Genomic DNA, 26,512 nt, shown 5'->3' with positions numbered 1-26,512 from the left:
CAAAACTCTTTTTTTTTCCCCCAAATTTTTAACCTAAAAGATAATCAACATAAAAAATAATATAAGGAAGAAAGCCATAAGCACAAAGACACTATATCTCTCTATTATATATTATAGATATAAAAAACATTCGAATGTTACATAAATATATGATAAATATGTAAATGTTGATATATGACACAGAATCATAGAATCCAGTTATAAACGAGTGCAAGATTTTTGGTAAAATATAATATGTAACAGAACACTTTATATTACAATCATAATTATGAACAATAGAGTAATATGGAAAGTGGTTTATGAGTGCATATTAAAAGCAGATGGCGGGCCTGGTGTGGTGGCTCACACTTGTAATCCCAGCACTTTGGGAGTCTGAGGCAGGCGGATCACCTGAGGTCAGGAGTTCAAGACCAGCCTGGCCAACATGGTGAAACCCCGTCTCTACTAAAAATACAAAAATTAGCTGGTTGTGGTGGTGAATGCCTGTAGTCCCAGTTACTTGGGATATTGAGGAGGGAGAATGGCTTGATCCTGGGCGGCGGAGGTTGCAGTGAACCAAGATGGCACCACTGTACTCCAGGGTGGGCGACAGAGGCACTCCGCCTCAAAAGAAAAGAAATAAAATAAAATAAAATAAAATAAAATAAAAAAATAAAAGCAGACGGCTGCACAACAGAGGCAATGTAGGACCATGTAAATTACATCTCTGTAAATTCTGTAAAAAGCAGAAAAGCAACATGGGGAAGGAATGAATGAGTGTATTTGGGGGTGTGACATGTGGCTGAACTCCGCCTCCTTTGAAGCAGCAGCAGTATATTTTGCATAAATTACCCTGGGCAGACAAAGGCCTGTGCATGTCCCTCCAGGCCTCCTTCCCATGCTTCCTTCCCAGGCCCGCTGCTTGCCCCTGGTTTTTGTTCATACCCCATCCCTGGGACAGAGGCTCCTGGGGCATCCCCAGAGCAAGAGTGTGTGGAGCTCACAGTAGGTGCTGAGTGAATGTCTACTGAGCAGACCCCAGCCTGGGATGTTACTGATGTGTGTTTAGAGACTCACTGTCCTGTTCACATTCCACTAGCAACAGATTTTAAGGAGCACACTTTCTTTTAAGGACATGAAGATTTTATTTCATAAAAATCACAACATATTTTCACAACTTAGTGTCATCATCTTCTACTATAAACTAAACATGTAATTCTTTCCAATTTCTTATTTTTGGCCAAATTATGTGTAGATAATAAAAGTACTGCAGAAGCCAAAACATAGAGCCTATAAATAAAGTGCACAACTTTCATTCATTGGAAATAAAAGGTTTAGACAGGTTTTGTTCTTTACTTATCTTGAAATATTAGCTATATAGATGAATATGGCAACAGTTAAAAAAACAAATAATTCCATCTAAAGTAAAGATAGTTCCTTACTTGATTTCTTTCACTAGAAACTAAATAAGGAGAAATATCCAAGTGTAAATTGTAGGAATACAGTGTTCTCACTTCTAGGTGCTCACGGGCGTGATGAGGGTCTGCCACCGTGGTCCACGTGACCTGGTTTCTGGGGTCACAGGAGCCTGGGGCAGTGGCTAAACATGGGACTTTAGTCCACACTAAACATGGGACTCTTCGCTGAACAGCAGCCTTGGCCTGCAGCAGCCAGGTGTGCCTGCCACAGCACGGGTGCAGGGGCCACACGCAGGGCCCGTAGCACTGTCACCATGTGTCAGGTGGCTGGTGCAGCACGGGCCTTGCCTGACAGAAGAGCAAAGGTTCACCCCTGCAGACATCCTGCTCCCTGCCCACCCTCCCCATGCAGGAGAGGCCTGCAGATGACTGGTCCACTCCAGGTGACCAGGGGAGAGTTACATTAAGAAGCCACCAGGCGGGATGCAAAAGGGCACAAGCTCCATGGAAAACTCACTCTGAAACAAGGCAGACAGGGCTGTGGAGGCGCTGAATGGAATCATGGTCACAGTTTTAAAGGAAGACTTTCCAGTATGAAAACCAGGTTTGAATGTCTCACCCACATTTCACAGACACCACGGGTGCTCTCGGCACAGTATGAACCTCATAGCCCGTATCTCAGTGGTGTCTTAATTCACATCTGTGATCCCAAACCTATGTTCCACAGGATCATGTCCACACACAGGTCCATAACGATTATCCCATCTCCTCTGGGGCTGAGTCTGAGTCCATAAATTTCCCTCAACAGACGACATGGCTGTCACTAGCCCTCCCTCTCCAGGTCAGTGGGGACTCAGCGTGGGTCACCCTCGTGGTGACCAGATGGAGCGCAGGGTGCTACCTGCCACGTGGTCTGCCCAGTAGAAACTGAGTAGAGTGCCTGTGAGTCATGAGAAGGGCTCCGGGGAAAGTGGTGTCTTGGAAAATGCCCTCCATTTTCCACCTGGACACCAGGCACTGCAGGGACACGACCAGCTCCTGTGGCCCAAGAACCACCAAGGAGGCTCGCACACAAGGAAAGAAGGAGGGCATCTTAAGACTGAATTGGGGTCCAAAGAGGCAAAACTCACAGAGGATGGCCAAGAAGCGCCCCCAAGCACTGGCACCATCAGGCGGTCTCAAGGCCCAGAGTGGCTCTTGACGTGCACAGAGGGGACCCCCCAAGGACAGGGCAGAGAGGTCACCCTCACCTGGAGAGTCAATGACTCCCGCCCACGGCTTGAGCTCGGCTTGGGCAGGGCCCAAACTGATGACAGCACAGGTTGGCCCACGCTGGCACCACCTATGGAGACACCATGGCTGGCGCCAACTGTGGGGAACTCACCAGTGAATTCAGACCCTGGGGACTCCTCATGCTCTTCCCCACACACCCCCAGCTGCCTGCACCTGACTGTCTGGGGGTGCATGGGGACCTGAACCACCTCTTTGGCCCTGAGTCCCCAAGTCCCACCAAGGCACAGAGGCTGAACGTCCCTTCCTGGGGCTGCGGGACCTGAGTGTCCTGGCCTCGCTGGGTCTGGTGCTCAGTGACGAAGGGAGGCTCAAGGGCACCATCACCGTCAGGCCACTGTGTCCTGGGAGTCCCCAGAGGGAGTCACTCAGCCCACAGGTGGACGTGAGGCAGGAGGGCCCACGCTGGCCTGGGTATCAGGCTGCTGGACTCAGCAGTGTGCTCTGACAGCCAGAGTCACGGGAGGACGGCTATCTCAGGGCCATAACACCCAAGTCCAGACAGCGGTAAGGAGAGGGTCCCACGGGCAAAGATGCGGAGTTTCATTCCGTTTGGGGGGGCGGTGTTCTGAGCGCAGCCTGGCCTGGTTGGCAGCCTCCCGGCTCACACGGCTGACAGGTCTATGCGGTGGGCAGAGTGGCTGCTCTTGTCCCAGGGGCTGAGCTTGGTGGAGGCCGTGCCTGGCCGGGCCCCATTCATCTGCAAAGCATAAACGGATGAGCAGTGAAGGGCCTGCTCCCGGGGGAGAGCCATAAGCCCAGTGAGCACGGGGAGCACTGGGCCCACAGCTGCCTGAGGATTCTCCCTGCGGTGGGGCAAGGTGCATCCCCTGGGGGAGATGAAGATGTGTACACTGTGGCATCTCCACCTGCAGAGTTCTCCACACTGACCTCCCTTCCGGCACCACAAGCATGCTGTGCTGAGTGCTCACTCCCTCCTCTGCTCACCCATCCACCCGGCACCCACGCTTTCACCCCCGTGCATCTGTCCATGCTGGTGTCATTCCATGGTGAGTCATGGAGCGTGCCACGCACCTGGCACAGTTGTAGCTGTGGGGCTAGAGCAGTGCATGAGCCAGCCAGCTCCCGTGGAGCAGGGCAGACATGGTCCCTAAGCAAATGGAAAACCACACAGCTGTGGGTGGAGGCGGAGTGCAAAATTGGGTGGGAGTGCCTTGATTGAGCACCATATGCGGGGAAGGACTTCTGAGGATGGGACACTGGAGCAGGCTCCAGCAGGTGGGAAGCAGTGGCGCAGTGAGAACCCTAACAGGGCCGGCTCCAGACTGCCTGGGCTCTGGAGGGCAGCAGGGATGGGCCACCTCATGGTCAGTTGATCTCTAAGTCCTTCCATCCCTAAGTGAACACAAGAAGCCCTGACCCTTCAGGGTCAAAGGGGAGGGCTGTGGTGACTTCATCATGACACAGGGCACTGTGACGGGGACACGAGCCCAGAGCACGTGCAGCCTGCGGGCTGGAGTCAGGCAGGAGAGGGGGACAAAGACTGCTGGGCACCCGAAGCCACCTCTGCTGCCTGCACACCCCATCCTGCTGCCTGCACACCCCATCCTGCTGATGCACACCCCATCCTGCTGCCCGCACATCCCATCCTGCTGCCTGCACACGCCATCCTGCTGACGACCGAGCCTGGGGATGGAGGATGGGCTGGGACCCTCGGTTTAAGGAGGCTGCACTCACGATGTCCGAGTGGAAGGGCTTCGCGTTGGCTGTGCGGCTGGAGCTGCTCGTGAGGGACCAGACCTTGGTTTTGTGCTTGAAGGCAGCTCTCACCTTAAAAGCAGGGAAGGGATCACAAGAAGCAATTTCAGAGGCTGCAACAGCCGTAACCAGAGGAGTCTGTGCCAGTGCAACCCTGGAAGCAGATGTGCGGGGAAGGTTGGGATTTGGAAATAACAGAGTCGGAGCTAGTGGCTCCACAGCTGAGCTGTGCATCGCTGCTCTGTGTGGCAGACCCAGGTTGTGCCGCAGGCCAGGGAAGCTGGGTCTGGAGTGGACTCTGCTGGGCTCCTCACACACAGCAGTGAATGTCCCGGGGTGAGTGTGAGAGAGAAGCAAATAAATAAAAATGCGTGGCGGGCGGGTGGGTAGACTTCCATGGCTGCACGGCCTTCCTGCCACCCGGATCCACCTCAGGCCTTGCAAGGGGTCACTGGGTGTTGTGATCATGCAGCCCTTCTGCCCGGTCACCATCCTGCTCAGCGACTCTGCCCTCCTCGGCCCACTTGGCCTGTCCTTGCAAACGGACACCGCCACTGAGAGAGACCGGGCAGGGTGACCCCTCTGCCCTGGCCCATTCCCCACCCCAAGGCAGCTCCCACAACCTCAGCCTGGCAGGGGCTCAAAGCTGACTTGGGAAAAGTTCTCCCACAGGAACAGAAGTCCTTGGGGCAGCCCCTGCTTTCCCCCAGCCAAGTACATGGCAGGTGCCAGGCTCAGAGCAGCACCGAGAAGAATGAGCCTGTGCTGGCTGCCCCAGTCCAAGGAAGCCACATCACAAAAGTCCCCTTCCCAGCTCCCATGGACAGCAGTCCTCCCTCTCACAGCCAGGCCAGCTTCCCCAAGGCCTTGAGGAGGACTTTGGGGAACACGCCTGCATTTCCCCAGGATGCAGTCGCCACTTCTCCAGGGAGAGAAGATGCTTGTCCATCGCTTAGCAAGGAGGCAGGGAGAGAAGAGTTGCTGAGCAGCAGGCCCAGGGCACACAACTTGTCATCAGGAACACAGCTGGCTCAGGATTTGAGTCCCAGACACCACCCTGATAGGGCAACGCTATTCCCACTCCTGTGACCTTTCAGAAAGGAAAAGCCAGCTTCATACTGCTAGGAAGTAGAGTGGACGTACCTCTGAATTCAGGAGACAATGGAAGAGGAAGATGAACAGTCCCTGGGAAGGGAGGGAAGAAACGGAGATTAGAGCCCTTTGCATGTAGTTCGGAACACTGTCTGGAGGTTCCTCCCATGCAGCCTGAGAGTGACACTGGCACCGCACGCTGTGACACCAGGTCCCATGACCTGGGGCCTGTGAGGACGGAGGGGTGTCCTGGGTCCCACCCTGTGATCCAACCTAGATTTGGGCAGCTGCTTGGACCGAGTTCAGAGCGGGGGGGGCTGCGTGGGCAAAGGTGCAACGGCAGGTGGGTTCCCAGGCAGGCTCAGTGCGGGGCAAGGGCAGGCACTTCCGGAAGACGTGCCACCAGCCTGCAGACACAGACACAACTCGAGTAGCCTGGGGAGGGCCGGGAGGGCCATGGATGGTGAAGGGGACCCATGCTTGCCCTCCCTTGCGGGCCCATGGGTCTGAGGTCCCTGACCCTTGGCATCCCAAGTCTTTGGTTCCCAGGCCCTTCACACAGAGGGCAGCACCTGAGGACTGCCCTGGCCACCTCTTTGCCTGACTCTCTTTCCAGAGCTGCCACAGGCTGACTGTCTTACTGTCCCTCCATTCCCAGCCAGGACGTGCCAACTACAGATGCCGGCCAGAAGCACAGGCAGCCCCACCCTGAAGGGGTCAGGATCCTGCAGGCCCCGCTTTCTGAGAGTCCTCGGGCTCTGGGGATGCCCTGCATTACAGGCTCCTGAGGTATGGCGGGGAGGGCAGGCCCCGCTTTCTGAGAGTCCTCGGGGTTTGGGGATGCCCTGCATTACCGGCTCCTGAGGTACGGCGGGGAGGGCAGGCCCCGCTTTCTGAGAGTCCTCGGGGTTTGGGGATGCCCTGCATTACCGGCTCCTGAGGTACGGCGGGGAGGGCAGGCCTCCCTCCAGCCCTAGCTCCCTGCACGCCTGCTCCTGACAGTTGGTGGCCCCACCTCCCTGCCACCCCCCGTGGGCTCTCACCTGCAGGGAGTTGAGTGTGGCAAACATGTACTGGAAAACCACAGCACAGCCGTTGACAGCAAGCACGCCAAAGACCCATGAGGTGCCCAGGATGGGCAGCAGCACGGCCACTGCCTTGGCTGTCAACCTTGAGAGAAACAGTGACGGTCATCCTGAGCAGCAGGAGGACAGGTGCAGGCTGTGAGGACTGCCCTCAAGACGCCAGGCTTCCAGATGGGTGTAGGCACCGCCCCGCTGGGAGCAAGACCTGGGGTCCTCCCTGCAGGTGGCCTTGGGTGAGACGTTTACCTGGAAGGAGCTTCGGAGTTTCCACACCTCCATCCCCTTACAGCTGGGGGGTGCGAGAGAGCTCCGGAAAAGTTCAGATCGCACCCCGGGCTCACCCAGGCCACAGGGCGACTCTGCCCAGGCCCAGGGCTTGCATTTGAGCTGTTTGCAAAGATGAGGAGGAGGAGCCAGGCCGGAGGGGAGAGATTCGGGGGACTGAAGCAGCAGAGGGTCCCTGAAGCATCCAGAACCCAGGCCTCCTGTGAGACGCTTGGAAGGGGGCAATGAGGCCTGGGCCTGAAATGAGGCCATGGCCAGGAAGAATTCTCCAGGCCTCTCTGGGCTGCAGCCCACGTGTCCCCCGCTGATCACCCAAACCCTCCTGTGACACTGACAGTGAGTTCTCAGAGGGCAGGACCGACTGACCGTCTTCATGGCCCTGGTCATGCTCAAAGGACGTGCTGAACAAAGGCTTGCTGAACTGTGCTGTGAACTGACAGAGCCCCATCCCCAAACACACCCCCTACCAGCATGCGTTTTTATCTCCTTAGAGCCCCACGGGCCCTCGACACAGGAGAGGCAGGTTATATATTGACCCCATTCATTTTCTAATAAGAAAACTGAGGCCCCACAGTCCCTGGTAATAGCTAAGGTGATAGAGGGTTTCATCAGGGGCAGAACCAGAGGGTATGCAGACGTCCCCACCTGGGCCAGAGTTAGCACCCACTCTGACTGGGCCCACCAGCTGTCTGCCTCAAAGCCATTCCTGATGTGCTGTGTCAGTCATGGCCAGCTAACTCCAGTCCAGTCCATCCTGACTTCTGAAACAGCTGGGCCTTCCACAGCAAGGACCTTCTGCCTTTGAACTTTAGAGAAAAGTCTAGAGACTAGTCTAGAGTTCCTGCTGCCCAGGTCAGCCACTGTTACATGCCTCAGTTTACCCCTCATCACTCCGCCCAGTGACTGAGACTGTCACCCTCACAGACTGTGGATTCCGTAAAGGCTGGAACTTGGTCTTTTGTCTCTGTAACCCCTAAGTGCATCCCAGCGCCAGGACTCAGAGGCTCTCAGGAGATAAACACTGAATGAATGAATGGTGAACAAATGGACAGCCATGCAGCAGTGCTGCACACGGATCTGGCACCTCCCTGGAGGAGGTGAGACGCGGCCATAATGAGCTCCCTTGTCAAGAGCCCAAGAACCTGGCACTGACAGCTCCTGGCAATGGGTGCCTATAAAACCCAGAAGTGTTCCAGCACTTCAGATCTCAGAGAAGCTGCAGCCAGCTTGTTCTCATAACACTAACGCAGTAAAAATAAAACACCTGTCTCTGAGAAACAAAGATATCATGCATTATTCAGCTACAATCTTTACATCCCGGGAAACCATATTTGAAAGGAAAGGTCACCGAGAAATAGGTACCAAAATGTGCTACTTTTAAACTGACGGTTTGACTTTTCTTAAAATGAACAATAAAATAAGATATTGGGGGAAGACACCGAGCTGAAGCTCTGAGGAGTCTCAACACAGCCAGAGCTGTCAGTGTCCCTGGTCAAAAGCAGGAAGGGGTCCCTGGATCTGGAGGAGGCTCTGGGCAGGGGGTGTGATTTCCTCTCTGATCTATGACCCCCTTCTGCTCCCCCAAGGTCAGCCCTGGCCTGGGGGGCTCAGGCCGAGTCTCCGGCCCCCACAGCCACCTGCTCACAGGTGCACCTCCGTGGGGGTCTCACCCTCACGGCCCTGCCCCCAGGGTCCCTCTTGTAAAACCTGACCATTCCCTGCTTCTTTTTCAGGAGTCTGAAATCACAGTCAATAAACAGACTTTTTTTAAAAGTGAAACCAGATTTCTCCTCCTTCTCAGACCTCACCTGTTCTATTCTCCACTTTTCTTGTGTGTGGCGGGGTTTGGGGTGGATGGGGGGAGTGTAAGCCAACCCTGTGAAGAGCCCTGAGGAAGAATCTCATCTCGTTATTCACTGAGTACTGGGCTGCTTGGCACGAAGAAAATCACTAGAGTAAAACCAGAGGATGAGGAATAGGAAGGTGCTGAGGAAACTTCCTCACAATGTCGACTGCCCTCTTCCTGCCTGGCGCTGCGGCTCTCTGGCTCTGCTTCCTCAGCCCTGGGAGTCCAGTGTTACACAATCCACACTAAGACTGTGAGGAAGCATCCCCCGGGGGCAGACCTGGCTGCCCAAAGGAGAGGAGCTGAAGGCATTGGGGAATGTGCTGGGTTGCACAATGGAGAGGGACCCAGAGAGGTCTGTCCCCAGAGACGCCTGCCTGCACCTCCCTGGGAGGGACGCATCCCTGGGCTGCCAGGTGCAGAGTCAGGTGGGAATGGTGGGCAGTGCCTTCAGCTGTGCCCTGCAAAGACCTGGGCATGCTCTCCCGGGGCATGCTACCTCGAGCCTTCACAAGAGCTGCAGACACAGTGCCAGCCTGTCGCTTGGAGGACATTTCCATGGAGAAGCAAAGGCAGTGGACAGAAGCTGCTTCCTGGATGGGCACTGCTGGGAGGCTGGGGGCAGTGGGGTAGAGATGGAAGTTGGTGCACAGGTGTGAGGCAGGTCCACGGGAGTGTTCTGCTGACAGTGGGTGTAGTGAGTAGTGGTCTCATCGGGCTCAGACAGGGGAGCGTGAGCTTTTGCTTGAGACAAGCTGGCAACAGACTGGCCGACCCTGAACGCTGAGGTGAGGGCCCGGGGAGCTGAGGGCTGGGGTGAGGAAGGGACGCGTCCCTCCCCGGCCAGGCCACGAGGGGTCCAGGAGACCAGCCTGGTCTCAGCAATGGAAGAGGAAAGGACATGATCTCTGACCCCACAAGCTTCTCTTCTCGCACGGGGCACAGCCCTTGAAGGTTTGCAGGAGCTGAACAGCCCAAGGAGGCTGCAGCCTCTTGTCAGGTTAATTTATGGTGTTTGGAATTCATTACGGACTAATTCTCTCATAGATTCACTGCTGACATATTTACCACTTTTGCTTTCACATCAGAAAAGATATACGGTGGCTGAAGTAACATTACGGAACGTCAGCTGCCTGGTACCCATGCCCTATTCTTCACCAAGCCCCCAAATTCCCTGTGAGGGACCGCCTCCCCAGCTTTCTGGCCCTGTGGTTTGGGGGTGCTGACTGAACAGTCACACAGTCACATGAGTGAATCCCCTCTACAGGGTCTGGCTCAGGGAGGGCACAGGCCCAGCCTGAGTCCCCCTCTTCCTCCAGGCGCAGGCCTCTGTCTGAGCAGGTGGGACAGGGACTCCCCCGTGGGCCTGAACCCCTGCCACAGCCATTCTGCCACCAGGGGACAGAGTTGACCTCAGCCTGAAGCTAACACGGAGGATGCAAATTACCAAACAATTCCTGCCATGCCTAGACTTCTGAGCTCTGGACTTTACAGTCACCTGCGTCAGTCAGTCCCCCTTCTGTAAGGCCAGCGCATGCTGGGATTTCCGTCACCTGCAACTGGCTGGGCCCTAACAGATGCTGTCAGGACACCCTGATGGCAGTGAGTTGTGTGGCTGGAATCCCTCCCAGGGACCCCTGCCCCTTCTCCAGGTGGGCAGCCCAGAGCACGCCAGGACGCTACTCTCCCTTGGACTTTCCCTGATGTGCCAGCCGAGGCGGAACCTGTTATCCCGTTCTGCACATGAGGAAGGTGAGGTGCTGAGAGGCTAAAGAACTCGCTGAGTCCAGCGGATGGCCAGGGCAGAGGCAGGATTGGCAGGGGCTCTCTGGCTCTAGAATCTTCCCCGTTGCCGCCCCCACCCCTGCCCCAGCTGCTCATCACCCTGGGGTGAAGAAATCCCTAGGAGAACATCCGTAGACCCTGTTCTTCTACACATGGGAGCTCTGGGGCTGGGTAAAGGCCTTGTCCTGGGTCACGAGAGCCACGCAAGGGCATGAAGCCAGAGCTGCCCCAAGATCGCAGGGACACCGAGCAAATGGAGGGCTTTGGTGCCGGCCACAGGAGGCAGGAGTGGCTCTCTCTCCTGTAACCTCAAAGCAGTCCTCTGGGGGCTGAAGGGCCGTGGCACTGCTGGCAGCCTGAGGTCAACTTACTTGAAGGCACTGGGGTCTCCATGGATCTTGTAGTTGTCGGCGCTGATCTGTGAGATGACTCTGGTCACAGCGATGAGGATGCCAATGTTGACCTGCACAAGAAGCCAGGGAGGAAGCTGAGGAGGGACCGGGCTGCACCTGCAGGAGAGCGGCATCCGCGTGGCCACTGCCCTCACCACAGGCTACCCCTGCCCGGCCAGGGCTCCTGGGACACAGGGGCATCGCTGGGACAAATCTCACTCTGTTCCGTGGGCCTTTACCGACACACACAACGTGCAAGCTTGCCTCTGAGAGCTCCTGTGCTGTGAAGACGGCAGAGCCAAGTTCTAATCCCAGGAACACATCCAGGCATGAGGGGATGAGCCTGGGCCAGACCTCATCTTAGCATCTGCTCAGTTAGCGTGACCCTGGGCAACTCACCCAGGTCCTCGGAGCCTCCGTGCCCCAGGTGATGAGAATGACGGTGCCTATTGTGCAAATGACTGCTCAAGTGCCAGGCCCCAGCCCAGCAGCTGGCTCTCATCTCCCACCCGGCCCGGGCCTGTGGCTGTGTGAGCCACAGAAGCTGCGGCTGAGCGTCATCATCTCCTGCCAATGCCCCTCCTTGCTGGGAAACTGCTGGAAGGCTCCCGTTGGGACCTATGGCTGGGCGGGGCACTGAGGGGCCCCTGATAGAGGCTTCAGCACAACCTGCCCCTCACCTGGGCAGCTCCCTCAGTAGGAGGCTGGCGAGGCAGGCACAGCAGGGAGGAGTCCCCTAACGTCCTCTGGCTGCAGGGTTAGGGTGAGGGTTAGCCTTCTCTCTTGTGTCTGAAAAATTCTGAGGCCGTGTACAGAGGCAGCAAGGAGCAGCTCCAGCGGAAAGTCCTCTGGGTGAGCTCTCAGGCACGAACTTTCAGGCAATGAACAGGACTCTACCCGGCCGGCCTCACAGGGCAGCTGCTGTCCCTACGCCAGCCTGGGTGCAGCCAGAGTCTGGCAGTCTCTGAAGGGAGCTGCAGTCAGAGAGCAAGCCGCTGGGCCCCACACGGGATGGGCCAACCTCGTGGTTGCACACATCTGCACCCCTGGACTAGGCGCCCGCGCCAGGCCTTTCGGAAGCACCAGCTGAGGCCGCCTCACCCTAGGGGCCTTGAAGGCACCTTCTGTGCCCAGGACTTTTCCACTGTGAGCCCTTCCCCTTCCTCCTCGCACAGCTCCCAAGCCCAGGAATCAGCAGAAGCCATCCATCCGCTCAGGGCTCTCTCAGCAGGAGATGGTCCTGTCCGCACGGAGGCTTCAGACCCTCCTGGTGCTGTTCTCTGGGGGAGAACAGTGCATGGTGGGACTGCCCCCTCCTGCCTAGCCCTTTAGGACACTATTGTGGCAGTGAGCACCCCAACTGTTCCCTCCTCAGCTCCTGTTTTCACTGACCACCTCAACACCTGGCAGCTCAGCTCATGCCCAGCTCAGCTGATAGTCTGATGCACCTTAGTTGCCCTTATTTTCCCATCTGTAAAGTGAGGCTAATAATAGAAGTGTCCCAAGGCCAGGGAAGAGAAAATAAGTGAACATATTAGCCACCCAGCATGGCATCTGCACAAAGAGCATGTCCAGAAACGCGGATGCCCTCCAGCCAACCTCACTGTATAACAACAACAAGAAAACCAGGAGCAGAAAGCGGGAGCAGCACAGATGACAGGTCAGTGGCTTTCAAATGCAGTGATGATTCCATTCAACTAGGACAGTGGCAAAAGCTTAAGCGATTAATGTGCAGTTATTACTTCAAGGAGCGGGGATTTCAACTGCAGACCACTGATGGTCACTGATGTGTGAGTGTGGCCCGTGCCCTCGGGGCAGGCTGGCCTTGGCCATCTGCCTGGGAAGCACTTTTGTGCCTCCAGTGGTGGCTACAGCATCACACAGAGGGAGGGTGGAAATGAAAGTTGCCCCAAGTCAAATTGCCACAGACTCTGCTTGCTCTTCTTACTGAGATTCAGAAGTTTTTCTTGAATAAATGCTTTTGGTGTGCATGCCTTTGTTTCTAGAATTCCGAATATTTTTTCAAAACAATTCTTCCAGTTCTTTCCTTGTTTTGGGGGTGGAGATTTCCCTAGTTCCTGACTCTGCCATTCTGCAACTCATGCCCTTTCCCTTGAGGGATTTCTATTCCGGGTACCTCGCCCACTGACACAGGCAAGGGACTGATCTGTAACAGGACTGCAAACAACCTGAACGTCCACACCCAGACAGCAGGGCGGGGATGCCACGCACACACAGAGAGCAGGGCAGGGCTGACAGACACACCCAGACAGGAGGGCAGGGCTGCCACTCACACCCAGACAGGAGGGCGGGGCTGCCACTCACACCCAGACAGGAGGGCGGGGCTGACACTCACACCCAGACAGGAGGGCGGGGCTGACGCTCACACCCAGACAGGAGGGCGGGGCTGACGCTCACACCCAGACAGGAGGGCGGGGCTGCCGCTCACACCCAGATAGGAGGGCGGGACTGCCGCTCACACCCAGATAGGAGGGCGGGGCTGCCGTGCACACCCACTCTATGGAGCACTTTTTGGGTCTGAGACAGACTGAGGCAGCTCTTTGTTGGTGAAGAAGCCACAGCCCCCACATACACTGAAGGCCGCGATGGGGTGGAGATGTAGTTATAGTCCCCCTATCTGCACAAACTGCCTGGATACCCATGAAACCAGCATCACAGGTTACCTGTTTGGAGGGAGGGTGGAAACCAGGGAATGCAGAAACACACATAGGCAGACACATTTATGCATAGATTCTCAAGCTTTTCCTTTCAATTTTGTGTTGCCAATTCAAAAATCAAATTCTTTAACTAAATTTTAGTTTTAAACAATTATAAATTAAAAGGAAATAATATGAAACCCATTTCCTGTGAACTGAGCAGTGTCCTTGGGGTCAGGTGGAATAGAAAGTTAGTGATGCAGTGTTCCAGTGATTCAGGGGATGGAGAAACCATGAAGCCTGGGACCCATGAGAGAGATGCCTGGAGATGCTGGAGAGGATCTCGAGCAACTTGAGTGAGTGCAGAGTTCTCATCAACCAACACCCCACCTGAGCTCAGGGTCCCATCACAACCAACACCCCACCTGAGCTCAGGGTCTCATCATCACTCCTGCTTTGCCACTGGAGGCTATAAAGTGTGGTTCTGCCCCAGACCTCTCGCTGTTAAGCTGAAAGATGCACACATGACTGTTCCCAGACTTTTCTGACAAGGCCACTGAAAGGATGATCAACTTGCAGCAAAATGTTTTGCCAACGTGAAATGCTACAAGTGATTAATTTGAGATTTCAAGGCCTTTATCTTGACCGCTTTGCATAAGATCTACTATAAGTGTTTCATAACAGTTAAGCTGATCACATTATTACTTGTCAGAATTCATCATCTTTCCTTTTTCTCCAAAGATTTTGCTGGGTCTTTTTTTTTCTTTTAATCTGGGTCAGTCTGCTTTCATTTTCCAGGCACATTTTTTCCATCTTATCAGGATGATACATTTGCTGTAGCTTCATAAGAGGAGGAGCAGCTCGCCATGGCCTCCAGTCCTGTATCAGTGCAGTGAAGTGGGGGACTGTGGCTGTGAGTGGAGGAGCAGCTCGCCATGGCCTCCAATCCTGTACCGGTGCAGTTAAGTGGGGGACTGTGGCTGTGAGTGGCACAAATCTGACATTTCATGAAAATATAAAACAGAATCAGACCCTCACTCCATTTCACTCACCCTCATCCTTGCCTGGCCGTATGGTACACCCACACTCAACTATGAATCAGAAAATGCCCTGGGAGTGAGGCGTATACAGTGTAGAGTACCATGGATATTCCAGCAGCCAAGCATCTCCCCATTAGAACAGCAACAAGTCACTCAAGGCAGACAGATGTCAAAGAAACAACCCACAGGCCTCGTTGCAGAAGAAAAACAGGAATGCACATGGAGGCAGCAGAACTGTAAAGCAAAGCTCTCGTGGCTACTCTGAAGGCCAAGATCACGGTGCGCTCTGGTAGGAGGACGGAGGCAGGACTGCATAGGAATCCTGGTGTTCTGTTTCTTGACTTAGCTCAGGGTCACCAGAATGTTGATTTGTGAAAAAACATTGAAATGGACACCACTATTTCACAATGAAAGGGCTATACAGGTACATACACACATATACAAATATGGAATTTACACAACAGTGTGTGCCTCAGTCTGTTTTCTGCTACTGTAACAGAATACCACAGACTGGGTAATTTATAAAGAACAGAGATTTATTTCTTACAGTTTGGGAGACTGGGAAATCCAAAGTCGAGGGGCCTGCATCTGGTAAGGGTCTTCTTGCGGCACTGTACCATAGCAGAGGTCGGAAAAGCAAGAGAGCACAGAGAGAGGGTGTTGCGGGAAGTCAGGGACCCCGAACGGAGGGACCTGCTGAAGCCGTGACAGAAGAACATAAATTGTGAAGACTTCATGGACACTTATCACTTCCCCAATCAATACTCTTTCAATCCCGTCATCTTTGTAAGCTGAGGATGTGTGTCGCCTCAGGACCCTGTGATGATTGCGTTAAGTGCACAAATTGTTGGTAAAGCATGTGTGTTTGAACAATATGAAATCTGGCCATCTTTTAAAAAGAACAGGATAACAGCGATGTTCAGGGAACAGGGCAGATAACCATTAGGTCTGACTGCCTGGGAGCCAGGCAGGACAGAGCCATATTTCTCTTATTGTCAAAAACAGGTAAGAAATATCGCTGAATTCTTTCCCCAGTAAGGCGTATTAATAAGTAACAGCCCTGGGAAAAGAATGCATTGGGGGGGGGGCTCTAAAATGGCTGCTCTGGGAGTGTCTGCCTTATGCGGTTGTAGATAGTGATGAAACACGCCCAAGTCTCCTGCAGCGCCCCCAGGTTTATTAGGATTAGGAAATTCCTGCCTAGTAAATTTTAGTCAGACTGGTTGTCTGCCCTTAAACCCTGTTTCCTGATGTTTATCAATAACAATGTGTGCATAGCAGGACAGGGAACCTCATTAGTAATTCTAGTTTTGCCCTGGCCTTGTGACCTTGCCCTGCCCATCTGCCTTGTGATATTCTGTTGCCCTTGAAACATGTGATCTCTGTGACCCACACCCTATTTGTACACTCCCTCCCCTTTGAAAATCACTAATAAAAACTTGCTGGTTTTACGGCTCAGGGGGCATCACAGAATCTGCTGACATTGGATGTCTGCCCCAGACACCCAGCTTTAAAATTTCTCTCTTTTGTACTCTTTCCCTTTATTTCTCAGACCGGCCGACACTTAGGGAAAATAGAAAAGAACCTATGTTGAAATATTGGGGGCTGGTTCCCCTGATAAGAAAGAAGGGGGATAAACTTATCTTTTAATCAGAAACCCACTCGTTCAGTAATGAACCCACTCCCACAATAGCAGTGTTAACTCATTCACAAGAACAAAGCCCTCATGACCGAATCAGCTCCTAAGGTTCCACCTCTCTGAACGACCGAATCAGCTCCTAAGGTTCCACCTCTCTGAACGTTGCACTGGAAATTAAGTTACATGAACTTTGAGGGAAGCATTCAAACCACAGCAGTATGTCTGTCTGTATTTAGGTATTCGTATCTATGTATCTGTATCTACATGTATCTACAGGCAGTTCCTAACTTAGGGAGGTTTGAGTAACAATTTTTCACCTTTTCAGTGGTGTGAAAGCAATACATGTCAGTACAAACTGTACTCCGCAAACCTATACAACTAGTTTTTCACTTCCAGTATTCAATAAATTTCATTTGATATTCAATGTTGCATTATAAATAGGCTGTGTTAGATGATTTTGCCCAACTCTAGGCTAATGTAAGAGTTCTGAGAATGTTTGAGGTGGGCTAGGCTATGATGTTCTGTAGGTTATATGTATTAAATGCATTTTCAATTTATGATTTTTCTGCTTACGATGAGTTTATCAGGACTTAATCCCATTGTAAGTTCAGGAGCATCTGTATGTATCTGTATCTACATTTATGTTTTCTGTACCTATGCATCTATAGCAATGCATCTCTATATCTGTATTTGTATCTGTATCCATGTATCTGCCTATATTTGTATCTGTATGTATCTGTGTATCAGTCTCTATGTATCTGTTTGCATCTATACCTCTGTATATATGTCTGTAAACGTATCTCTAACTGTCTCTATACAGACATACAGCTACCCTGGCTTCTCCCCAAGGGAGACAAAGATTTTAAATCAAAGAGACTCCTTCTCCTCCCCAGACCTGGAGGCACTTTCCTTCTTTCCTCAGTGGGGCCAGCAGAGAACAAGCCATTTTGAAGGCTCAGGCTAAAGTGCCCCTGACATCCACAGAGTCCCTGTTCTTTGGGGAATGGGGTGTCTAGGCTCTGTGGCTTCTGGAAAATCAGGTGTTATGGGCTGAACTCTGCCCCCTCAAATTCATATGATGAAGCCCTAAGCCTCTGTACCTAAGAACAAGACCATTTGGAGACAGGTTCTTTAAAGAAGTAATTATGTTAAAACGAGGTCACTAGGGTGAGCTTTAATCCAATGACTGGCCTAAGCAGTCATTTATTTTAAGAGGAGATTAAGACGCAGATGCACAGAGTGAAAACCATGTGAGGACTCAGGGAAAAGATAGTTATCTACGAGCTAAGGAGAGAGGCCCCGGGAGAAACCAACCCTGGCGACCTCCTCGATCTTGGACTTCTGGCTTCCAAAACCGTGAAAAAATAAATTTAAGCTGTGCAGGCTGTGGTCCTGTTACGGCAGCCCTAGAGACTAAGACACCACGAAATGCTGGGCCTATGGGCATGTTCGCATTTTGTGTAACTGGAATCACAGAGTGAATGAAAAGCCATTTCCCTGCCTCATAGCAGAGAACAATTTGAGAAGGGACAGTGGGCAGTGTGTGTGTTTGGCAGTAGATGCCTGGTGGGGGTGTTACTGGAAGTGGCTCGGTTCTGCCCTTTTCTCCTCAACCCTAGGCCCAGCAGGCCCCACAGTGACCCTTTGCTGTCTCCCAAATTCTTGCCTTTTCAGGATGAACTTTGCCAGGACACAGGGAAACTGCATGTCCTAATGCAAACACACAGCTTCCTAAAAGTTTTTAATTTTCATATTATGCAGGCAATACGTGGGTATTTTTAGATGCATATAATCTTGAAGCACATACTCCCCAAACCCAAACCTCTCCTTAGGGAACCATTATTTTGTGTGCATCTGTCCAGGCATTTTCTTATTCAGTTATATGTTCACATGTGAGTATGTACCCATATAGAGCTTTTAACTTTTTAAACAAATGGGGTCATGCGATACTTGTTATCCCAAAACCTGCTTTCTTCATCTGGAAATAAGGCTGAGGTCTTGTGGGTAAATGAGGAATTGACCCAGATGGCACAAACCCTGGGATCCTCTGAAGAGATGAGAGGGACAAGACCCCCAATCCCCCTCCACAGCACTCCCTGCAGGGGTCGGCTGGAACCTCCATGGCACCCCCTGACCCAGAGGTTGATAAGCTTTCTGCCAAGAGCCAGTTAGTATTTTCGGCTTTGCAGGCCATGCAGTCTTTGTTGCAACTATTCAGCTCAGCTGTTTTAGCCTGAAAGCAGCCACAGACAACAAGCAAATCAATGGACATGGCTGTGTCCAAGAAAACTCAGTCTACAAAGGCAGGTGGTGGGCCACACTGCTGCAGTTTGCTGACCTCCGCACTTGAATCTGGAATCTTTTAAGGCTGCCCCATTCAGCTCTTGCTCCCCTTCCAATCTGCCTGTTGCTACCAATATCCCAGGAGGGCATAAGGACCTCAAGCCAGCTGTGCTGAGAATCATCTGGAAGATTCTAAAGGCCAAGAAGCCAAAACTTCAGGAGGTGGAGCTCAGGCAGGAATACTCTTAAAGCTTCCCAGAGCCGGGTGCGGTGGCTCACGCCTGCAGTCCCAGCACTTCAGGAGAGCGAGGCGGGTGGATCACCTGAGGTCAGGAGTTTGAGACCAGCCTGGCCAACATGGTGAAACCCTCTCTCTACTAAAAATACAAAAATTAGCTGGGCTTGGTGGCACCTGCCTGTAGTCCCAGCTGAGGCAAGATAATTCCTTGAACCGAGGAAGCAGAAGTTGCAGTAAGCCAAGATCATGCCACTGCACTCAGGCCTGGGTGACAGAGCAAAGACTGTCTCAAAAAACAAAAAACTCCCCAGGCCATTCAATTATGTAATGAGTTTGAGGACTCGTTCTGTCCTCCAGGAATGATGGCCACTGACAACAAGGAGTGGGGTGGGGATGGGGCCCTGAAGGTAACGTCCCCTCAGCAATGACAAAAGGGACTCGAGTGAAGCTGGGAGACACAGGGGTGGTGGGTTCCTGGCGCTGGGCCCCACGCCGTGTGGGTGGTGAAGGAGCCACGCAGAGCCACCTCGGAACCCCAGCTGTCACTGACCACGGTGAGACATGAAAGCCAGATGACCAGGACAATGTCTGAGACAGGGGCCTGTTCTGCCCAGGCCCTGCGGTTCCAGAGGGTTGAAGTCAGTAGAGAGAGAGAACAAAAAAACAGCAGACTTGAATACAACTTCCCTTCCCACCCTCTGTCACTGAACGTCCTTTACACCCCCTCCCACTGGCCATGCTCCAGCCAGGAGTTTGATGACCGAGGGGCCTGGAGTCCGTTCGGAAAGCGTTTCTGCATTTTGGCCGACAGAATTAGTCGTCCTCCCAGACGCCCAGGGAGCGCGAGGACCTCTCACTGAAGCCTCTGCCACTCTTTAAAGGGCGGGGTTGGTAAAGCGATGGCAGGTGATCCTCGCGCAGCCCTGGGGAGGCCCTAAGAGCTCAACCGCACAGCCCCAGAGGTCCCCTCTGCAGCCGACAGCGATTCACTGAAAGAAAAACCAGCCCTCGGAGCTGTGCAGACGCTGAGGGAGGTTCTGATGCCACAAGCCTTTCCCTTGCGACCGCTCTGCCCCCACAGACTCCAGCCCCTCGGCGGGTGGCGCGCGGCCCAACGCCCCCGGGCCCCTGACGCGCCTCAGCCCAGGGAGCTGCTCCAGCGCGCTGCGGGGTCCTGACCCCACCTGCAGACGGGACGCCTGGGCCAGGACGCGCAGCCCGGGCCCAACCAGGCAGGGCCCTCAGACGCAGGGACGTGGAGGCACAGCGGAGAAAGCACAGCCTCTGCCGAGGTCACCCCTCTGATCACGACCCCACCACGCCAGCAGCTCCCGGTGTCCACCGGTGCTAACGGCGCAGGGAAATCACGTGGGGCAGACCTGGCCAATCACTCCACTCCACCCCATTTCCCTGATTGGTTCTGGGACAGACACATGACTCACCACAGCCAATGAGAACCAGCCTGGGGCTTGCGCGGGGAGTGCTGGGGAAAGCCTCGGTTTCCATCCGGGGAGGCAGAGAAGATGAGAGACGAGCCTCATCCCAGCGCAGGTGCAGGAGCCCTGGGCCCAGCCTCCCCACAGATGGGCCTGACTCAGGAGCCCGTAAATCCCCATCCGTGTTTAAACTCTGAGTTGGGGCCGAGCACAGCGGCTCACGCCTGTAATCCCAGCACTTTGGGAGGCAGAGGAGGGCGGATCACCTGAGGTCAGGAGTTCGAGACCAGCCTGGCCAACATGGTGAAACCCCGTCTCTACCAAAAATACAAAATTAGCTGGACATGGTGGCACATGCCTGTAGTCCCAGCTACTCGGGAGGCTGAGGCAGGAGAATCGCCTGAACCCAGGAGACAGAGGTTGCAGTGAGATCGCGCCACTGCATTCCAGCCTGGGCGACAAAGCGAGACTCCGTCTCAAAAAAACAAAGACAAAAACAACAACAAACTCTCAGTTGGGTTTTCTGTCACTTGCAAACCACTGTAACTGTTATGTGTGGTTCCCTGGAGGCTTCTGCTGAGATTCCCCTCTGCAGCCTTGGAGTCCTGGTGACTCCTGAGCAAGGAGTGAGCGGGCGGGTGAGAAGGCGCCGGAGGATGGGGAAGGACGAGCCTGCGCCTGTGCCGTTCTCAGGGCTGTGTGCCTGCACCTGACGCCTCGGCTGGAAGAGCCCTGGGCCTTGAGTGGACCCGCCTGGAAAGCACCGCCTTCCTGAGCGTTCAGGGAAATAAGACCCTCAGTCACTGGTCCAGAGGAGCCCTAGCAAGGAGTGACCAAGGAACGCCACTGCATCCTTCAGAAGCTCCTCAGGGAGCCCCGCGCCATCTCCAGAGCCCGGCACCCTCTCCTCCTGCCCCTCCCCAGCCCCACTCTGCGCCCACAAGGGCAGGAAACCTACCACGATGACAAACAGGGCAGGGGCTACAAAGGCCCAGATGGCGCCACTCCCCAAGGACAGCCAGCAACTGCGGAGGGAAGCAGAGCCGTTACTTCAACCACCTCGTTCCACCTGCCAGCGTACCTTCATCCAAAAGTAGTTGCTCAGGTGATGTCTTTCTCAGCTACAGGGTCCACCTGGGGCAGCCATACAACTTTCCTAATCCCTGCAAATGTATTTTTATCCATGATGATCCCACGTCTCATTCTTAAAGGGTTTTCCAGGTTTGCAGACCAGGACAGCAACCTCTGGAGAGTTTAGCCAAAATCCAAAATAGATTTTAATTTCATTATGAAGGAGACCTTTGCTGGGGACTGGCTTTCCTGCAGAGCACTTCAAATATGACCCAATAGGGGCCTTCTGCGAGGGATGACCATACCGATGAGTCGTCAGTGACACAGCACCTGACCATTCCCATACGCCCAAAGCTCGGGGTCAGTTCCACTCCCTCAGCGCCCTCCAACTGAGAGGAAAGGTTCCAGAGGGTCTTAGTGATTGCTCTGATGTCCTGAGAGGAGGGTCCGGTTTGAGGATCTGGCCTCTGAGAAGTGATGCCCAGAACTCAGGCAAAAAAAAAAAAGAAAAAAAAAAGTCAGCTCCTTCACAATTTCATCTCCAGAGCCTATGGCACTGTCAAGAGCCTAAGATTCCCTAGGACGTCTCATCTTCTTGACTCCTGGGACACTGTTTCCCAAGGACCTGGAGTGCCTTTAATTGGATCTGGGCAGGTGCGTGGTGCAGTCCTCACTAGCACACAATGTGGCGTCTCCCTGGGGCTGGCTTATTTCACTCCCTCGGTGACTGCTCACTGAGCAGCAGGTCTGCCCCAATGCACAACAAACTCCATCTCATTTACTCCTATGCTGGCCCTGAGGTGGGCGCTATGATCACTCCCATCCTGCAGATGAGGAATCGGAGCCCTAAAAAGCTCAGGTGACTTCACTGTGGGCAAACTGCCTCCCTGCCCCCACTCCTTCCCGAACCTCCCAGACCAGGAAACAGCAAATGCCCCAAAACAAGTGATAGCGCCTGTAAGAGGCTCATTCGTGGCTGCACACCCGGAGTGTGGAGAGGAGAAACCTCTCATCTGAGGAGGCACCGTTTAAAAGGAAAATGCACCGCAAGTCTGAATGGTACCTCTGCAGAGGCGCGATTCAAACCAGCTCTCCAGAGAGTGGGATGCTTCTGCAAAGAGAGAGATTGTGCTTTCCAGCATTTCATGCAGAATTTTAAGTCAACAGGATAGATACCTTATCCTGTTTGGAAACCCGGTGAGCTTCCTGAACCTGGCTGGTGCTGCCTGGCTTTCGGGCAAGAGTGTGGGAAAGGCTTATATTACAGTCAGACCCTGGGACTCAGGACTGTGGGTGAGCCCAGCATCCTCAAGCTCTAGATGCGATAAAAGGGAACAAATGTCATCGAGCTGTGTTTGAGGAGAACATTCTTCTTCTAATTAGTCCCTCAACTTCTAACAGCATCCAGAATTGAAAGGATGGGCCAGAACAGTGGTCTGCATAACCACGCCTGTTTCAACGTGCTCTCAAACACTGCCTTCTACAAATGCTTCGCCTTCAGGAAACCTGCACCAACGTGGAAAAGGCTGGATTTCTCCCAGTTTCACTATTCATCTGTACTATTATCTCATTTTGAAGCTGTGAAAATGCCCAGCTTCCTTTGTTTGTAAGCACCGTCAATATTTATCTTCCACGTTTTCACTCAGTGGTTTCTCAGCTTGGCTGGAACAGGTAGCAGCTTCCAAGAGACATTTGAGTGAAAGCTCTTTAACTCGTAAGGAAAGAAAATCATATTTCTGGAACCTGAACAGCTGATCTGGTCCCACAGCATCATCCCATCCTCTTCCTGACACAACTGTGGGCCCATGAGCTGCATTTCAAGTGGCAGCAGGAGATACTGACATCATAAGGTCCATTCCCTACTATCCAAGCAACGGGACCCTTGAGACCACCTGCCTGGCACACAGCAGGCCCCATGCACTCCAACATGCAGGTAGCTGCCCTGCTGTCAGTTACTGGGCACACGGTCTGCACAGTGCCCTTGCTGACCACCCCAAGAAAGGGTGAAAGGGTCACAATTCAGCCTCCGTGGATGACCAGAGCTGTGTCTGAGAAGACCACATGGGTGAAAAATTTCCAAGCAGAAACTCCTACAGGCCCCCTGCTATTCCTGGAGGCGCTCTGTAGTCTTTGTTGCTAGTTCCAAGGCCCAAAAATGTCCAGAGCACAGCTGGGTTGTTTCTCCCTCTCCCTGGACCACGACTTTCTCACTGCCTGGGCTTGTGGGAGCCAGCTTTGCACAGCACCCCTGCACCCAGAACCCACAGGCAAGCAAGAGCCATGGGGCTCCTCACCACAACTGGTTCCATGGAACGCCTGCCAAAAGCAAGGCAAAGCCCTGCACTTACTTGTTGCTTGTTCCGTAACTGTCCATGGCAAATGACAGTGAAATGATGCAGATCAGAAGAGGGAAACCTGCAGAAGATCAGAGAACATCATGTTCACTTGCTCCACTTTTCTTCCCTGCCTCCCTCCTCCCCGCTCCCTCCCTTCCTTTCTTCATTCCTTGTACACCTGATATATGTATACGGAGGGGGAACTATGTGCTACTTGTCGGGACACAGAACAGCCCCTATCCTCAAAGAACTTTTAGTCTAAACAAAGGAATCACACACACTCACACTCATACTCACATGTTCACACTTATATACTAGACAAGAAAGTGTATGAGTCTTCATCAAAACAAACCATGTGGGTGAGATGTGGCGCGTTGTGACTGGCAGGAAGGGAAGCTCAGCTTGGTCTATCTAGACCTGTGGTTCTCAACCAGGGCCAAGGTGGCCCCACAAGAGACAACTGGCAATGGCTTAAGTCATCTAGGGTTGTCATAATGGGATGGAATCAGGCAGGCAGAGGCCAGGGCTCCTGCTAAGCACCCGACAAGACTGCCCCACAAGAGTCACCCAGCCCAAGTATCCATAGTGTTGGTTGAGAAGTCCTGTTCTAGAGCAGCAGGGGAAAGGTGGGAGATCAGTTGGGACTAAGGGGACATTGGATATGGCTGACTTTGCCACGCACACGGTCCACATTCTTATAGTATTTGAGCCCAAAATTTCCTTAGGGAACCCATCACACTCCATCTTTCCATGAGGTCCAGGCGGGTTGGTTCCATCCTAGCTCTGAGGCATGTGACCCAGGACTGGCTGACTGGAACGTCAAATCCCCCAGCCACAGCTATTGGTTCAAAGATGGGCAGGTGACCCTGGCTGGCCCAATGGGACTCAATCAAGGGCTTTCTTCAAAACTGCTGAGAAGAAACTCTCTTTTCCACCAAGCCCCTAAGAGGATAAGGATGTCAGTGAGCTTGGGGTCCGGGCAGCCATTTTGGCACCACGAGAGAGTACGTGGCTCCAACACACAGGAGATCAGATCTGAGAGATGGAAAAAGAAGACAAAATCTTGATTATATTACTTAAGCTCATGGATCAAGCCATATCTGAAGTCCAGCATCTTAGAACTTTTTTGTTACATGAGCCATTACATTCCCTTTTTGCCTTAGCCAGTTCAAGTTGGATTTCTCTTACTTGAAACTGAGAGTGATAAATTAAATGTGTTTAATATTTGACAAAGCCAAGTGAGACTTTTGGGGGTGGTGACAGAAGGGAGGTCCATGAATGAGGTAGAAAGCATCTGGATCACAGCAGTCCCCAGAGCTTCGTCATTCTGCAACGAAAACACTCTATGGTCAAACTACTTTTAGAAACTCACCCAACCCAAATCTGAACTGGCCTCTACTTTCACTTTTAAAGCGCAGAGGTTTTGTGTGCTAATGTGTCTCATGACTCTCCAAAAGGAAGATCGCATTGCAACACTTCTCACGCTCAGCCATCCATGGAATTTGTCTGGAAACATGGCTCTGCCTCCACATGCACCTGTGAGCTTTGAAACAGATCCTGCACGAATGGGAATCTGTTTCTGAAAAGAACACACTTCTGGTTACTCAGAAAGTGCAGCATCGTCCACGGGGCCTGCTCTGGTGCAGCCACCCTGAGCACAGCAGCCTCTCTCCTCTGCTCCCTCTGCAGGGAAGGATGGGAGAGAGATCGAGAGACTGCAAAGGACCAGCTCCTTACTCCACCCCTGAACCTTTTCCACAGGAGGATGCTCAGGAGAAGCAGCTCCTGGCACATCTCGGATTCCTGGGATAGCAGCGGGGGCGATGGAAGCCCATGAAGAGCATGCGGCTCTCTGCCTCAGTATCTGAGGTCACACAGGTTCTTGGAGATTTCTGCTCCAGAGGAAGGAGGAGGAGGGAAGGTGGCTCCTGGCACCCACCCCCGGCTCCAGCACCCGCCCGAGTGCCTCCAGGCCACAGTCCTCCAGTGCCCTCTGGGGGCAGAGTACACACCGTTCTTGCCCTTCCAAATGTCAGGGTTTGGATTTTAAGTTAATTACCCTGGAAAGACATTTCCTGGACAGCCTTGTCTCTGAAATACTTTGTTTTAAATGTCAAAAGGATTTAAATGCATTACAGAATGTCTGAGCAATAAAGTTGTCCAGAAGGAGACGAGGCGGCCTCTGTGGAAGAGGTACACAGTTGGGGCCCAGCAGTGACTGTGGGCCTTTGTCATCTGGTCACTCTGAGTTTCCCTATGTGAGCTCCGCTGCCATTTCTTCCCCTGCATCTACCCCTGCGTCCAGCAGAGGCCAAGCCATGGGCAAGGGTCTGTCTGAGAACAGGGTGGGCCCCGCTGTCTGCTTTCTCCAAAATGAGCTACAGAAGCTACGAAGTCTGCGTGAGTGAGTTTGTGGGGCTTTTTAAGAAGAAAACATTCCTAAGTGGGAGGATAAGGAGAGGGGCAGTAGGATGGAGAAGACAGTGAGTGGGAAGAGCATGGGCTTTGGGTCCAGATGACACCTCGTTCTATTCCTGGGGCTGCCCGGGACCAGCTGTGCAGCTGCAAGGAACCAGCCGAAATTCTGTGCTCAGACCATGGGAACATAGTGAGTGCCTTCATCATTAGGACGTGAGGATGACAGACACTGTCTCTGAATCATGAGCCCCTCGATGATGCAGCTAATCCTGCAATAATCTCTATCATCAACCAGCTCAGACCTCACCCCTTTCCCACCACTGCTGTCTGAAACTCTCACACAGTAACCCGGGCAGACCTGGAACATGCTTCTGCCAACAATTTAAGTCCCTCTGGCCCTATCATCAGAGACATTTACTTTGTGTGCTCCTCTTTGCAACACGGTGACCTTTAGAGGGACGAGACTGGTTCTGTCCTTGGCATCTGCCCCTAAGATTCAGGGG

General features: G+C 53.1%; 1 protein-coding gene across 4 annotated transcripts in view; it reads right to left on the bottom strand.

The window, feature by feature from the left end:
* Positions 1-1,100: 1,100 nt before the first annotated feature.
* ADGRD1 (adhesion G protein-coupled receptor D1) overlaps positions 1,101-26,512 on the bottom strand; it is a 186,567-nt gene continuing 161,155 nt past the window's right edge. For 2 of the 4 annotated variants that reach the window (XM_015431835.4, XM_005572634.5), the window contains 7 exons: positions 23,604-23,670; positions 21,143-21,209; positions 10,871-10,962; positions 6,542-6,668; positions 5,550-5,591; positions 4,386-4,478; positions 1,101-3,387 (listed from right to left, as the gene is read on the bottom strand). In XM_015431835.4, coding sequence (XP_015287321.3) covers positions 3,292-3,387; positions 4,386-4,478; positions 5,550-5,591; positions 6,542-6,668; positions 10,871-10,962; positions 21,143-21,209; positions 23,604-23,670 — 584 coding nt within the window. In that variant the 3' untranslated portion in view covers positions 1,101-3,291. Of the gene's footprint in view, positions 3,388-4,385; positions 4,479-5,549; positions 5,592-6,541; positions 6,669-10,870; positions 10,963-15,135; positions 15,285-21,142; positions 21,210-23,603; positions 23,671-26,512 lie in introns of all 4 variants that reach the window. The other 2 variants (XR_012420854.1, XM_065525075.2) reach the window with 2 other exon arrangements.

Source organism: Macaca fascicularis, chromosome 11, assembly GCF_037993035.2.
Source record: "Macaca fascicularis isolate 582-1 chromosome 11, T2T-MFA8v1.1".
NCBI classification, from domain to species: Eukaryota; Metazoa; Chordata; class Mammalia; order Primates; family Cercopithecidae; genus Macaca; species Macaca fascicularis.
The sequence above is the reverse complement of the archived record's forward strand: the minus strand, read 5'-3'. Positions and strand labels throughout refer to the sequence as shown.